We start from the raw sequence: 12,379 nt of genomic DNA, 5'->3' as shown, positions 1-12,379 counted from the left end.
CTTTATGAATAACATCAGAAGAGTTCACAATAGCTCTTTTTGCAGGTAAGTATTTCTTGTTAATGCAAAATACTTGTAGTTTTTTTTGACTATCCGCTGAGAGTGAAGGTGACTTGCAAACTTGCAAATCCAGATAAGGTTAGCATGAAAACATGAAATGTTAAAGTGATGATTTTGTCAAGGAGTTTTTTTTCACAGGAAATGTTGAATAGGTTGGCCCTGATAGCAAATCCATGATTTGCAATTGTATGTTATATTTAGGATCGGAGAAATAGTATGTAGCTTTGGTCCAAACCAAAAACAGACATTATATGCAGCCTTTTATGCTGGTGAGGACACGGATGCCATTACTTGTGCTGTGTTAACATTTTTGGCTGTGGACATCCTAAATTATATTTCCAAGGAACAATGATTCAAATAATCTTAGTACTTACATATGGTCTGGCAGCTTTATAAATTATAACAGGACGCGCAGTTGAGTCAGTTGTGAGATCATTGGTGGCGGATAACCTATATCTTTTTATATTATTATTTTTTATGGAATAATCTATGTTTTATTTTATTTTACAATATAAAAGCAAAGCAAAGGTCTGACAGCTAGGTAACCTTATTCTAGATAAAACCAATGCCGAATTGCTTCGATACTGATGGAATCCATAATAGGATGACATGTTGAGAGACCACAAAAAAGTGCTAGGGCGCAGATCAAGTGCCAGAAGAGCTTCTGACTCAAGTCAATGACAGACGATCTGGTCAGAATAGGAAGACTGCCCACCTTTGCATGCCTTCATGTAGACAACCGGGTCTATAGGATTATTAGGTAAGTGGTGGCTCTAACATGACTTTTTGTGTCATTTTACGTCTGATGAGCATGTCGGACGTGCCAGCCAGCATAAATGTTGGCCTCCTTAAATACCTTAATATCGTCAAATGTGGGACATTGCATCATAATATCAACTTTTCCCAAATACTCATAATCTCGGTGCGAGGATAAAAATACACTTTCTTCATGAAATTGCATCTAGATAAACATTTTCATAAATGAAATGCCCCGGGATTGTCATAAGACTTTTGGAATTCACTTCCATCTAATTTCATGATCACCCAAATTTTAAAAATAAAAACTCATAGGCAGGGCAGTTGAAGTAGTAAGTTGTAACAGGATTGGACGTTGACAAATCTGTAGGTTCGAGTGTCAGTTGGGACTAGTGCTTGTGGATGTGTTATCTAAGACTCTTGTGGAAATTGGACAAAAGGATTCCCCAAACATTTGGGTTATCATTCGAGTACTTCAGCTGAGCTTTTGGACATGCTAGAAGGCCTCATCCTCTGCGGGGAAGGAAATCGCGTGCATGTTAATTTTTACATTTTCTCAGAAGGTCTAGAAATCCTCTCATGTGACCAATAATAATTAACAGGATTAGATCTAATGAAAGGAAATAGTTCTCGCAACATCACAAACTAAAATTTAAATCTCCACTATGAGAGGTATTAACATTTAATTAGGCAAAAGTTGCATGAACAAACCTGCAATTAAGAATACCCATGCTTAATTAAAAAAAAAAAGACAAAGGAAAAGGAAATCCTCTCATGCATGACTGGACTGTCTTCATTGACCACGTCCGTTGAGAAAAGCAAATTATTGAATTTATTGGCTCGCTTATCAAGTGGGTCGAGATCTGCGCGGTGTTAACGCGGCCCTATTGTTTCCAAAAATGAAAAAGTATGTGCCTTTAATGTTATATCGCAGATGTGTATTTGTTTCCTCCCAGTAGCAGAGCGTGAATGGTTTTACTATTCACGTGGCTTTCTAATGGTTGCTTGCTCTCAAATCTTTAGGGCTGCTCCATACTGTTACCAGCCGGGATGGGGAATAGGTAGCTTAGAAGGTGTGTGTGTGTAGAGGGAGAGAGAGATGAGAATTTGGAAATTAGCTGCTGATACTATATAACAATACTGGCCATAGATCAAATCAGATATAAAATAAATACCCCATTCACAATACATACCCTGGAGCTCCCTAACCAAAAGCATTGTGATAGATAGACTCTCGTGAAAATGAGAATGACAATGCCTTGTTATTCATCAAGCTACCGATGTTATAAAAAATAAGCCACTCAACTCTAGCAGACAGAGGCGGCTCCTCCGTGAGCAACTTTTATATATATACTAAGCTTGGCACATGCAATCAGGAATAGGGTATGTGTAAATGGACTGTTTTGGCTTTCTCAACCTGAGTTGACCCTGTCTGTTCCAGTGACCGGTGACCACTGCTTGCTGGAACTCCGACCAACTGATGCTTTTATTCAGGAAGAGTTGACCCATCAGTGCCATGTTTGGTCTAATGGTCTTTAAATTCAGATAAGTTCGATGTCCCACCTGTCAACATCACAACATTTATCATCATCAATGTATCGCATTCTGACTTCAACTTCTAAATTAACATAACATCATACCCTCTGCTAAATCATGGCAATAAAGTATATGCTACTTAAAATATGAGAACAGGAGAAACTTCTTATTCTTAATATAGTCTGAAATCCCGTAATGAACGGTGAAATCTGTTTCTACTCCTTATTTGGAAAGTTTTGAATTGAAATTTCTGTAATGTAATTTGAAAAGCATCCAGCACTACTCACCAATGCGTTGTGCATATTTCCTGGGGAAGCAGAAATGAAGATGTCACTGTGCATGCCAACATAGTAATCAACTGCTGCCAATAAAGAAGCCTTTCCCTTAATCTGTGAAAGTTCATCAGCCGAAGCAAGGCTCTTTTTGCTCTCCATCAGAGGAAACAATTGTCTCAAAGTTGAAATCCTTGCTTTCCCACCATAAACCTGGAAAATACAACTTCTGCAATTAACAACTGCGAAAACACAAGTGTCTCATATTAACATTATCAGGTCAATATTGTGCCAAACCAAAGCAAAATAATAGACCTTGTGAGACGCAAGATATAAACGAGTGCTGTTGTCAAACCCCAGAGCTGCTAGCAGTAATCCAATCTCTTCTGGTGTCAATGGACAACGGCCCTGACTCCTCAACTCTTCATCGGTGAACTGTGAATTAAGAACCCTTCCCTGCCAAATCACCTGTCGATACTTAGCAAGAGCCAGTTTTTCAGCTTTGCCTCCACCAAAGTCACAGGCTGAATGCGCTGCCATATCCTACAAGATGCCAAGAGTTTTATCAACGTGAGCCCAAATTGAGAAATAAGGCTCGTAAGAGTTCAGAGAAACTTTGATTCCACAAGTTAAAAAATGGATAGAATGTCAATCAGGATATTGCATTCAAATGGAAGGAAAAGTTATGATTTACCAAGTAGTAAAAATCACCTGATAGGAATGCTAGCCGATGCTTTTGTTTCATTAATTTGTTGCTTCATCATTAAGGAAAGATTGTCTAACACTTGTTTATGCATGCAAAATCAAACCACCCCTCTTGTTATTTGAAATATGTAAGTGAAAGACTGAAAGCAGGCATATTTACATAATTTTTTAGGCTGAAACTCTTGTTACGACTATTCATTTACTTCTTGCAATATTCACCTTTTTTAAGAAGTAAAATGCAACCCAACCACACGAGGAATGTTCGGTATGTTGCCCCACCAAAATAAAGGAAACAAGCAAGGGTAATATTTAAACCTCATGTTTGATATATGATATTCAGCAAATAGATTAAAGCAAAACCTTATCAAAGCGTAGGTGAAGCACAACAAATTTCCCTGCCCTTCTCTTATAGTATGCATCAGTGGCCATTTGGAGATGGTTGGTGCCCATTTCTCCAGCAGAGCCTTGAGGATAGCGAAGGCGGCTGATAACAGCATCTCCAAGTATTCTGATGTGAGGAACAAAACGTAATGCTTGGAAGTTAACTTTACAGCGAAGCCGTTGAATTTCCATAGGCAAGCTATCAAATGTCAGACGGTGAGAAAATGGTGCAATTGCAGCAATACCATGACTGCACCAAATAAAAGATTTCAGAATATCAAAAGATCAGTATTGTAGAATAATGATGAGCAGAAGACTTTGGGAAGTAGCAACCTGTAATTAGGCTAGGAACTAAGCCATGTATCACGCACATAATCATGGGGTTTACAAAGTATAATCAGACCCAAATAAGCTGCTTTTAACACATACCCTCCAAGCAGAGCATAGATGTTAATCATGTCCAACTACTTGCCCTCAATTTTGATGTTGCGCTACATCTCATACATATCACTTCTTATTTGTCGCAAATTTTAGGTTCTTAAAATGAATAATTAAAAAAGAAGAAGAAGAAGAAGAAGAAGTTCTGCAAGCAGCTCAATTGTATCAAAGAAAAGAGAGAGCCATGATTTGGAGATGAGTTTGGCTACATTAGAGAACATTGATGTGAGTTGTTTATATCTCAGCATCTGAGCCATAATTACTAAACTCTGAAAGCACATATCCTATCTTTAACTACTTATTTGAAGTCAAAACAAAGTGATGATAACTACTGAGCACTGAAGGCTTGCGCAATGTGTACTCGGAGAATAATCAAGTACAGATTTTCATAACAGATTTCCGCAAAGATTCTCAGATTGATTATTTTACAGTGCAAATGCCAAAATGGTTGTGACCATGTATAAACATTTTGTGCTTAACCATACACAACCCTGAAAACAGCTCATTGATTAGCAAATATAAAGTGACAGGTTCAGGTAACTACCAACCTCTGTAGAACAGGCAAAACATTTTCCAGATACCAGTTGGCAGGGGCGGGACCCAGAAACAACTCATTCATTGGCAAATATAAAGTGACAGGTTCAGGTAACTACCAACCTCCGTAGAACAGGCAAAACATTTTTCAGATACCAGTTGGCAGAAGCATGAACAGGTGCTTCCTTGATTCTGGTATCTCGGGTAGTGGCCGCGTAGTACTCTCTTGTGCTCCACAAGAATTCGTCGGGTAACTCTTTAACTATAGAAACATCATCCTTTAATACATTAATGAAGTGATCCGCATCAAATATATCCATGAAGGTGCTGTAGAGAAGACATCAGAATATACATCATGCACAATCCAACGGATAAATCTAAAGCAGTGGAGAAAATGTGGAAGGATGACTTCTGCAAGTACCTTGAATCTCGCCAAACAGGATTAACTTCAAGGTATGGAATAACAAGAGTTGCATTTAGAATCTTTGCAACAACAACTGCATCACATATCTTCAAAGATGCAAAAGTACAAATCAAACATTTTTATACATCCATAAATAACGACAATTTTGATCTTAGTAGTGTGCTTTAAATACCTACCCCCATCCTTTGCTGGTTCAACCCACCATCAAGAAATACCTGGATGTATCCCTCGGACTTCTCTGGCAATGCTGCTCAGATTTCAAGATAACATGAACCGGTCATTACTTAGTAACAAAGTGTTCTGAGCTTTCTTAAGGGGAAAAAATCATAAGACTGCCTATCAGTAATTTGACTTACATGGTTCACTTCCACATTCAACACAAGGTCTCCAACCTTGGTTTTCTAGAGGAGCCCACAGATCAGAAAGCTGGCGTGTTGACTACACAAGCAGAGAAAAGAATGTCAATATATAATATAATAATGTCTAAAGTGAAGGATTTAGCAGAGTCCAGCAAATCATTCGAAAATTTATTGGCGACTGAATCAACTCTTACAACTTCACGTTCTAAAGCACTCTTGAGTAGACGCATGTGCCTGGGTTTTACGGCCCTCTGTTCCTGCATAAAGGATGTTGCAAGTTTTAAGATACTGCCGTACTGGAGACAAAACGACCAATTTCACTTTCAGGCAAAATAATAGCTAATTTTCTGGAGAATATCACAGCACTGATATGAAGGTCATTCTAGTGATATAAAAATTCACCAGATAATAGAAATCTATTTGGTTAATCAAACTGTGATCCAAAATATTATCCAGCCATCCATTCTTAGATAAGTTTAATCAACCTTGTACGTCAACAGAATTAAATTAACGAATTTTAAAATATACTTAGGTTTCCTGCTTTCTTGCTAGTCATAATTTCACCATAACTGCAAATTCTAAACGTCAGAAACTTTCTTTCGCTCGTTTCTTATTCATTTTATTTCACTAAATAAATCTGAAACTACGAGTTCTCACATGAATGGTGATCAAACTTCATCTTTGTTATCAACATCCACAGACAGCAAGAAACAAAAGAAAACAAAATTTCAGAGTTCACAAGAAAACTACATACGGCCGGGCTTCAGTTACCTCCCCCCCCCAAAAAAAAGAAGAAGAAGAAGAAGCAGGGAAATACATTAAAACTGCAGAACAAGACAGACAGAAAAATTAAAGCTTCCGGGAGAGTTGGAAGAAATGCTTAATCTACATCAAAAAATAGAGATGGGAAAATATTTTTGGAGGAGTAAATCAAGCTAAGGAGACGACGAAACCGAAACGATCATCTATAACGTACCAGGTACATTGAAGGAGAGGCATGGCTCAACTGAGTGAATGAACTCGAAAAGAACACTATGAAGAAGAGCAAGGAAAAGCAAGATAATGCGCCATGTCCCTGAGGAAGCCAGTGATTATTCTGGTTCTTGAGCTCCATTGTTGCCAGCAGAGCTCGACCTCGGATCCGCAGAGTGACTGATGCTTTAATGCTACTCCAACAGTTACAAGGTAGTGAGTTGTGAATTAAAGGAGGGAAAGGATATTAAACAGCACATTATCGTGTAATAAATTAATAATGAATGATCCTACTTTCCATGTTTCGGGGACTGTGAAATGAATGTGTGGGAGAAAGAGCGGAAGGAAATTAAACAAGGCGACAAGCCAAGAAAGGAAGAGAAAGAGACGAGTAAAAGCAGCTCACATGGAGACCAGGCCACCCCACCGAATCGAGTAACGAAGGAAGCGTCTTTATCAAAGGGACCCGGATAGATGAAAAGTACAAGAATGGTATTTTTTTCACGTCAGAGAAACGCGGAGAAAGTAGCAAACTCACAGGCTTGAAGGTATGCCGTGTGCTAGAGCCAGTGGCAGTCAAGGGAAATAAGAAGCTCACGGGCCTTTCAATGAAGGCTTTTTTTGCTTTCAGCAGATCACCGACACTGTAGACTGACTCGGAGCACATGAGAGGAAAACTTGTGCAAAAATCAAACATATTACATATGGATAACAGTGTGTGCGTATTGAAAAAATTGCATTGAAGTCTCGCCCGAGATAGTTACATATAAAAATATTTTTAGATCATCAAATTAATATGAAATGTCAAGGGACCTCGTTATAAAAGATTTTACTTGATCAATTATTAAATTACTTTTTTTTTTTAAATATACATTGACAACAAAAAAAATAGTAGTTAACAATTTAAGGTATAGTTATTACTAACTATCATTATAAGTATTAACAAACTACGAATTATATCTTTGTTATGCGCTAAGAAAATATGTTGTTAATATATGTTATAATAATTGCTAATCGTTACACTTTAAACTGGTAATAGCTATCCTTTCAATTGTCAATACATATTTAAAAAAAAAAAAGATATGGTCAGTTTAGTAATTGAATAAGTAAAATTTTGTTGTAACGAGGTCTCTTGAGATTTTAGATTAATTTAATGATTTCAAAAAAAAAAATTTATATTTATTTCTATGAGAGCTCAATACTATTTTCCCATATATATTTTCCAGAGCACAGAGATATACACACGCTTCTTCTTTTTTTTTGGTTGCCAACCACACGTACACACATATATTCTTATTATCTTGCTATGGGTTGAAAAATGATAGATAATCTTGAAATCAAATCGAGTGGAGAGGAGAGGTTACTTAACAATATCAATAATAAGAATTTGTCATTTCACAAAAAAAAAAATTGTCATATGAACAAATAATATATATAAAAAATTATTTATATTAATTTCATTGAAAACAAACACTCATAGAAAAATCTTACCGCAACTTATGACTTGCTAAAACAATGAATGCTGTTTTTGGGAAAAAAAAATCAAATGCATAAAATTCAGAAGACTATTTACAGCATGTATTAAAGAATGAAACAAAACCTTTCGTAACACGTAAATGTTTGGATTTCTCCCAATGTACATGTGATGGCAGTTCGTTGGATCTGAATTCTTAATATTTAATAAAATTAAATAGTTAAATTATCCCATGTACGAGTAAATCACAAAAAATAAAAAATTACATCTTTTTATTTTGTATCATCCTTTTCTAGGGACACACACACACAGTGCATTTGAAATGATCACAATCCATTTATATTCCAAAATAAGTCAATAATTTTTTGTGGGTGATAATTTTGAAAATCATATAAAAATAAAATAATTTCCACTTATAATTGATAGCCGACAAATAAAAGAATCCCACTCATGCGCCCCCCTGCATTTTTTTGTTGGATTCTCCCTAATTGATCAAGGAAGAAAGCAAACCAACTGTGTTTGACATTTGTCTTGTGAGGGAATCACTTTGGAAGCCCTGACCTGTGGCTGGCATGACGTTACCATTATAATTTTATATTTTAATTAATACTTATCCGATTCTAAATATAAGACTCATTTTAATTAATACTCATCAATTAGAAAAGATGTTCAATTGTTCATATTTAATACCTGATAATAGCTTGAGCAATATTACTTCTAATAGAACTGGGTCTAGAGGGAAAAAGGGTAATTTTGTAAAATACTTAACCTTAATCATCTAAAATGTGCGCCATGTCCATGGCTCAATGGCAGGCCAACTGCTATCTTTGGATGAAATTTCATATATGAATTGAGTCTCAACATGTTTATATATGTGAGGATTTAAATTAGTTGTATTTAGAAAAAGGGATAAAATTTAGGTCAAAGTTTTTTTATCTTCATTAAATGAATTTTTTCAATTATAGTTGTTATTTTATAATTACTAGTTGTTAAAATGTGTATGTATATTTAGAAAATTAACCTATGAACATTTATTGAATTTTTGTATTAGCTAATATAATATAAATTGGGATTTGTAAATTTTGAAAGAGACAATTGTTATTTGTTAAAATGTGAATAAACACTTATTAATTCACCTATAAAATACGGATACTTGTTGTTATACTTAATTGCTAAAATATGTACATGCACTTGTAAATTTAACTATAAGTTTGATCTAATGAATATAAGCAATTTTACTTAAAAGAAATTTAATATTCCCATAAAAAATTGGCCAAAACAAAAATATATAAGTGAAATTTAATATTCCCATAAAAAATTGGCCAAAACAAAAATATATAAGTGAAATTTAATATTCCCATAAAAAATTGGCCAAAACAAAAATATATAAGTGAAATTTAATATTTCCATAAAAAATTGGTCAAAACAAAAATATATAAATGAATTTAATATTCCCATAAAAAAACTGGTCAAAACAAAAATATAAAAATGAAAGAAAAGACCGGATACCAATCTCGAACGCACTAAAGATTGATTACAAAACAGAATAGGTGGGATAAACACCGCATGAAGCGCTTCCCTAGTAGGATTTTTCTTTCTTTTTTTTTTGGGCCACAAGCATTTCTGAAGAAGCTAGCAAATTTTAAATTTTTAAAAAGACGGATACTTAGAAATTAAAAATAACAGGCAGAAATAAACGAATGGAGTAGTGAATGATCTCGTGGGGGGAAAATAGTTTCTCTCCAAAAATAGAATTTAATGAACAAATAAATTTAATGAATAATATTACTTTCTCCAGTTCTGAATTTATGAGTTCGTAAGAAAGTTTATTTTAATTCTAAATATAAAATATTAATTAATTTTGTCTCTTAAATTTATAATTTTTTTTCAAACTATGGATACATTAAGAGGATTTTCATCTACAAGTAGTTCCAATTGCCGACACAAATAATTAAAGAATGTATTTTAATAAAACCAACATACATTTTTAACAAATAATTATTTTTTTAATTTTTGCAATTTTATTATTTAGATAAGAGAGATTGGAACATAATACTCCTCCAATCTTATATTTACGACCGGAGAAAGCGGTTAATTTGTGTGATAGTAAATGATTAAAACGTAAATCATTTGTTTGCTGGCAAAAGAAAAAAACATATGTCACTTGTGCAATAAACTCTCAAATCAAGAAATATATTAAATTAATAATTTTTTTCACCTTTTACTCTTATTAAAGAAAAAATAGTAAAAAAAATGTTTTACATTTTCTCTCACTTATTTAATTCAATAAGAATAAAATTGAAAAGTACTTATTAATTATTTTATAAATGACTTATATTTAAAAACAAACTTTTTTCCCCTGCAAATGACTCATTAATAATAACAAGAAAAGGTGAAAAGTGGGGTTCTCTGGTAGGTTGTGAGTGAAAGATGCTTTAAAAAGCATCACTTTGGTGTATGTAACGTTGCAACTTTAACGAAGAGCAGGGAAAGAAGTGCGTACAGCTAGTAATTACTAAGATGTCGTCCCTAAAACAGAAACCGCTAATTAGGAGACAGCAGGTTGAAGGCAGGCATGGATGATCATGATGGATCCATCAGCTGCTTGGAGAATGCAGCAAATAGCGCCATTTGATTGTTCTTCATTTAACTTCAACTACCAACTACCCCAATCATTTCCATTTCATTTATGCTTCCTTCCTTTTCTTTTGAGCCCATCAATCTAAAAAGCCTAAGGGATTTTTTTTCGCAATGTTTGCTCTCCTAAAATTATCTTTATTTTAGTTTTAGTCTTTTAAATTTTAAACTATAAGTTTTGATCTCTCAAAAGATAAATTTTTATTAAATTATAATAACTAGTATTTTAAATAAAAAATTTCGAGCGACCAAAAACCATGACAGTCTTGTTCGAAACACACAATAAATATGTATGCAGTTTAAATTTAACTAGTTATATTACGAGAGGCTAGTCATTTCAATTTTAGAAAATAAATAATTGAAATGCAAACTAGTACTATATGATGAATTTGGATCGCTTAAATTAAATTTATACGGTCTAGATTTGCTGCTAAATCAACAGCAAAGAACATAGTGGTTATAAAATTAGGGATACAAATGATTTTTTTTATTTAAAAAAGGGTTAAGGTGCACCCAGCACCCCCAAGTATTTTGTCAGGTGCACCCAGTGGCCTAAAGTAATTTATGGTGTAATTTTTCCCTCAAAGTAATTAAAATGGTGCACCGATATCCCATGCCAACAGATCTTTTAGTTTGACCGTTAAATTGATGAGTCAGCACAAGTTTGACCAGAAAATCTGACGTGGCATGTCTAATAAGCAGGTGATGTGTAATTTTTTCGGGGTTAAGGTGCATCCAGCACCCCCCAAGTATTTTTTCAGGTGCACCCAGTGGCCTAAAGTAATTTATGGTGCAATTTTGCCCTCAAAGTAATTAAAATGGTGCACCGGTATCCGATGCTAACAGATCTCTTACTTTGACTGTGAAATTGATGAGTCAGCACAAGTTTGACCAAAATAATCTGACCTGGCATGTCTAATAAGCAAGTGATGTGGAATTTTTTTCGTCTGCCACTGCTTTGTTTTCTCTGTTCAGTAAATGCTCTCTTCGGCTCTTGGAATTTTTTTTAGAGTAAGAAATTTTTTCAGAGATACTCCCCTAGTCCTATTTATAGGGTAGAGAGAAAAGATATTTTTTGGTCCTATTTATAAGGCATTGAGAGAAATTTTTTGTATGGATGTACAAATTTACCCTTCATTTATTATTGTATTGACTTTGTTTATATGAGGTATAATGTATATTAAATAGGGATAAAGTTGGAAAGTTATTAAAATTTAAATGAGAGTTAATGAAATTTAGGGTTTTCCTTGGTCTATGTGAAACATGCTGGAAGTGCCTTATAAATAAGACCAGAGGAGTAATATTCAAACAAAACAATGGAATTAACAAGAAAAGTCATGTCACCTGCTTATTAGACATGCCAGGTCAGATTATTTTGGTCAAACTTGTGCTGACTCATCAATTTCACAGTCAAAGTAAGAGATATGTTAGCATCGGATACCGGTGCACCATTTTAATTACTTTGATGGCAAAATTGCACCATAAATTACTTTAGGCCACTGGGTGCACCTGGAAAAATATTTGGGGGTGTTGGATGCACCTTAACCCCGAAAAAATTCCACATCACCTACTTATTAGACATGCCACGTTAGATTTTCTGGTCAAACTTGTGCTGACTCATCAATTTAACAGTCAAACTAACAGATTTGTTAGCATGGGATACCGATGCACCATTTTAATTACTTTGAGAGCAAAATTACACCATAAATTATTTTAAACCACTGGGTGCATCTGACAAAATACTTGGGGGTGTTGGGTGCACCTTAACCCTTTAAAAAACAAAGGTGAGCGCTTAACAAACTTGCACCGGCTTTATATTTAATTAGGAGCG

The 12,379-nt window shown here is 34.6% G+C and overlaps 1 protein-coding gene across 2 annotated transcripts; it reads right to left on the bottom strand.

Moving 5' to 3' along the window:
* Window positions 1-1,726: 1,726 nt before the first annotated feature.
* LOC114739274 (O-fucosyltransferase 39-like) lies at window positions 1,727-6,906 on the bottom strand. 2 transcript variants are annotated; one of them, XM_028927325.1, is made up of 12 exons: window positions 6,844-6,906; window positions 6,442-6,631; window positions 5,660-5,722; window positions 5,463-5,544; window positions 5,283-5,353; window positions 5,104-5,192; window positions 4,806-5,009; window positions 3,690-3,960; window positions 2,940-3,167; window positions 2,640-2,837; window positions 2,234-2,379; window positions 1,727-1,858 (listed from the first exon to the last, which is right to left on the bottom strand). In XM_028927325.1, exons 2-12 carry the CDS (start codon window positions 6,577-6,579, stop codon window positions 1,855-1,857), a joined length of 1,494 nt encoding a protein of 497 aa, XP_028783158.1. In that variant the 5' UTR covers window positions 6,580-6,631; window positions 6,844-6,906; the 3' UTR covers window positions 1,727-1,854. The 2 variants fall into 2 exon arrangements, with proteins under 2 accessions (XP_028783158.1, XP_028783157.1); XM_028927324.1 differs by lacking the exon at window positions 1,727-1,858 and having other exon boundaries at window positions 2,002-2,379.
* Window positions 6,907-12,379: the final 5,473 nt, after the last annotated feature.

Source organism: Neltuma alba, unplaced genomic scaffold (genome assembly GCF_004799145.2).
Source record: "Neltuma alba isolate B1F8T4 unplaced genomic scaffold, ASM479914v2 tig00013857_pilon, whole genome shotgun sequence".
NCBI lineage: Eukaryota > Viridiplantae > Streptophyta > Magnoliopsida > Fabales > Fabaceae > Neltuma > Neltuma alba.
The sequence above is the reverse complement of the archived record's forward strand: the minus strand, read 5'-3'. Positions and strand labels throughout refer to the sequence as shown.

Coding starts and splice junctions, on each gene's coding strand:
- LOC114739274 (XM_028927324.1), bottom strand. CDS start 6,579: ATGGAGCTCAAGAACCAGAATAATCACTGGCTTCCTCAGGGACATGGC. Junction 5,193..5,282: donor TGAACCAGCAAAGGATGGGG/GTAGGTATTTAA, acceptor GCATCTTTGAAG/ATATGTGATGCAGTTGTTGT. Junction 2,838..2,939: donor TATATCTTGCGTCTCACAAG/GTCTATTATTTT, acceptor TGTATTTTCCAG/GTTTATGGTGGGAAAGCAAG.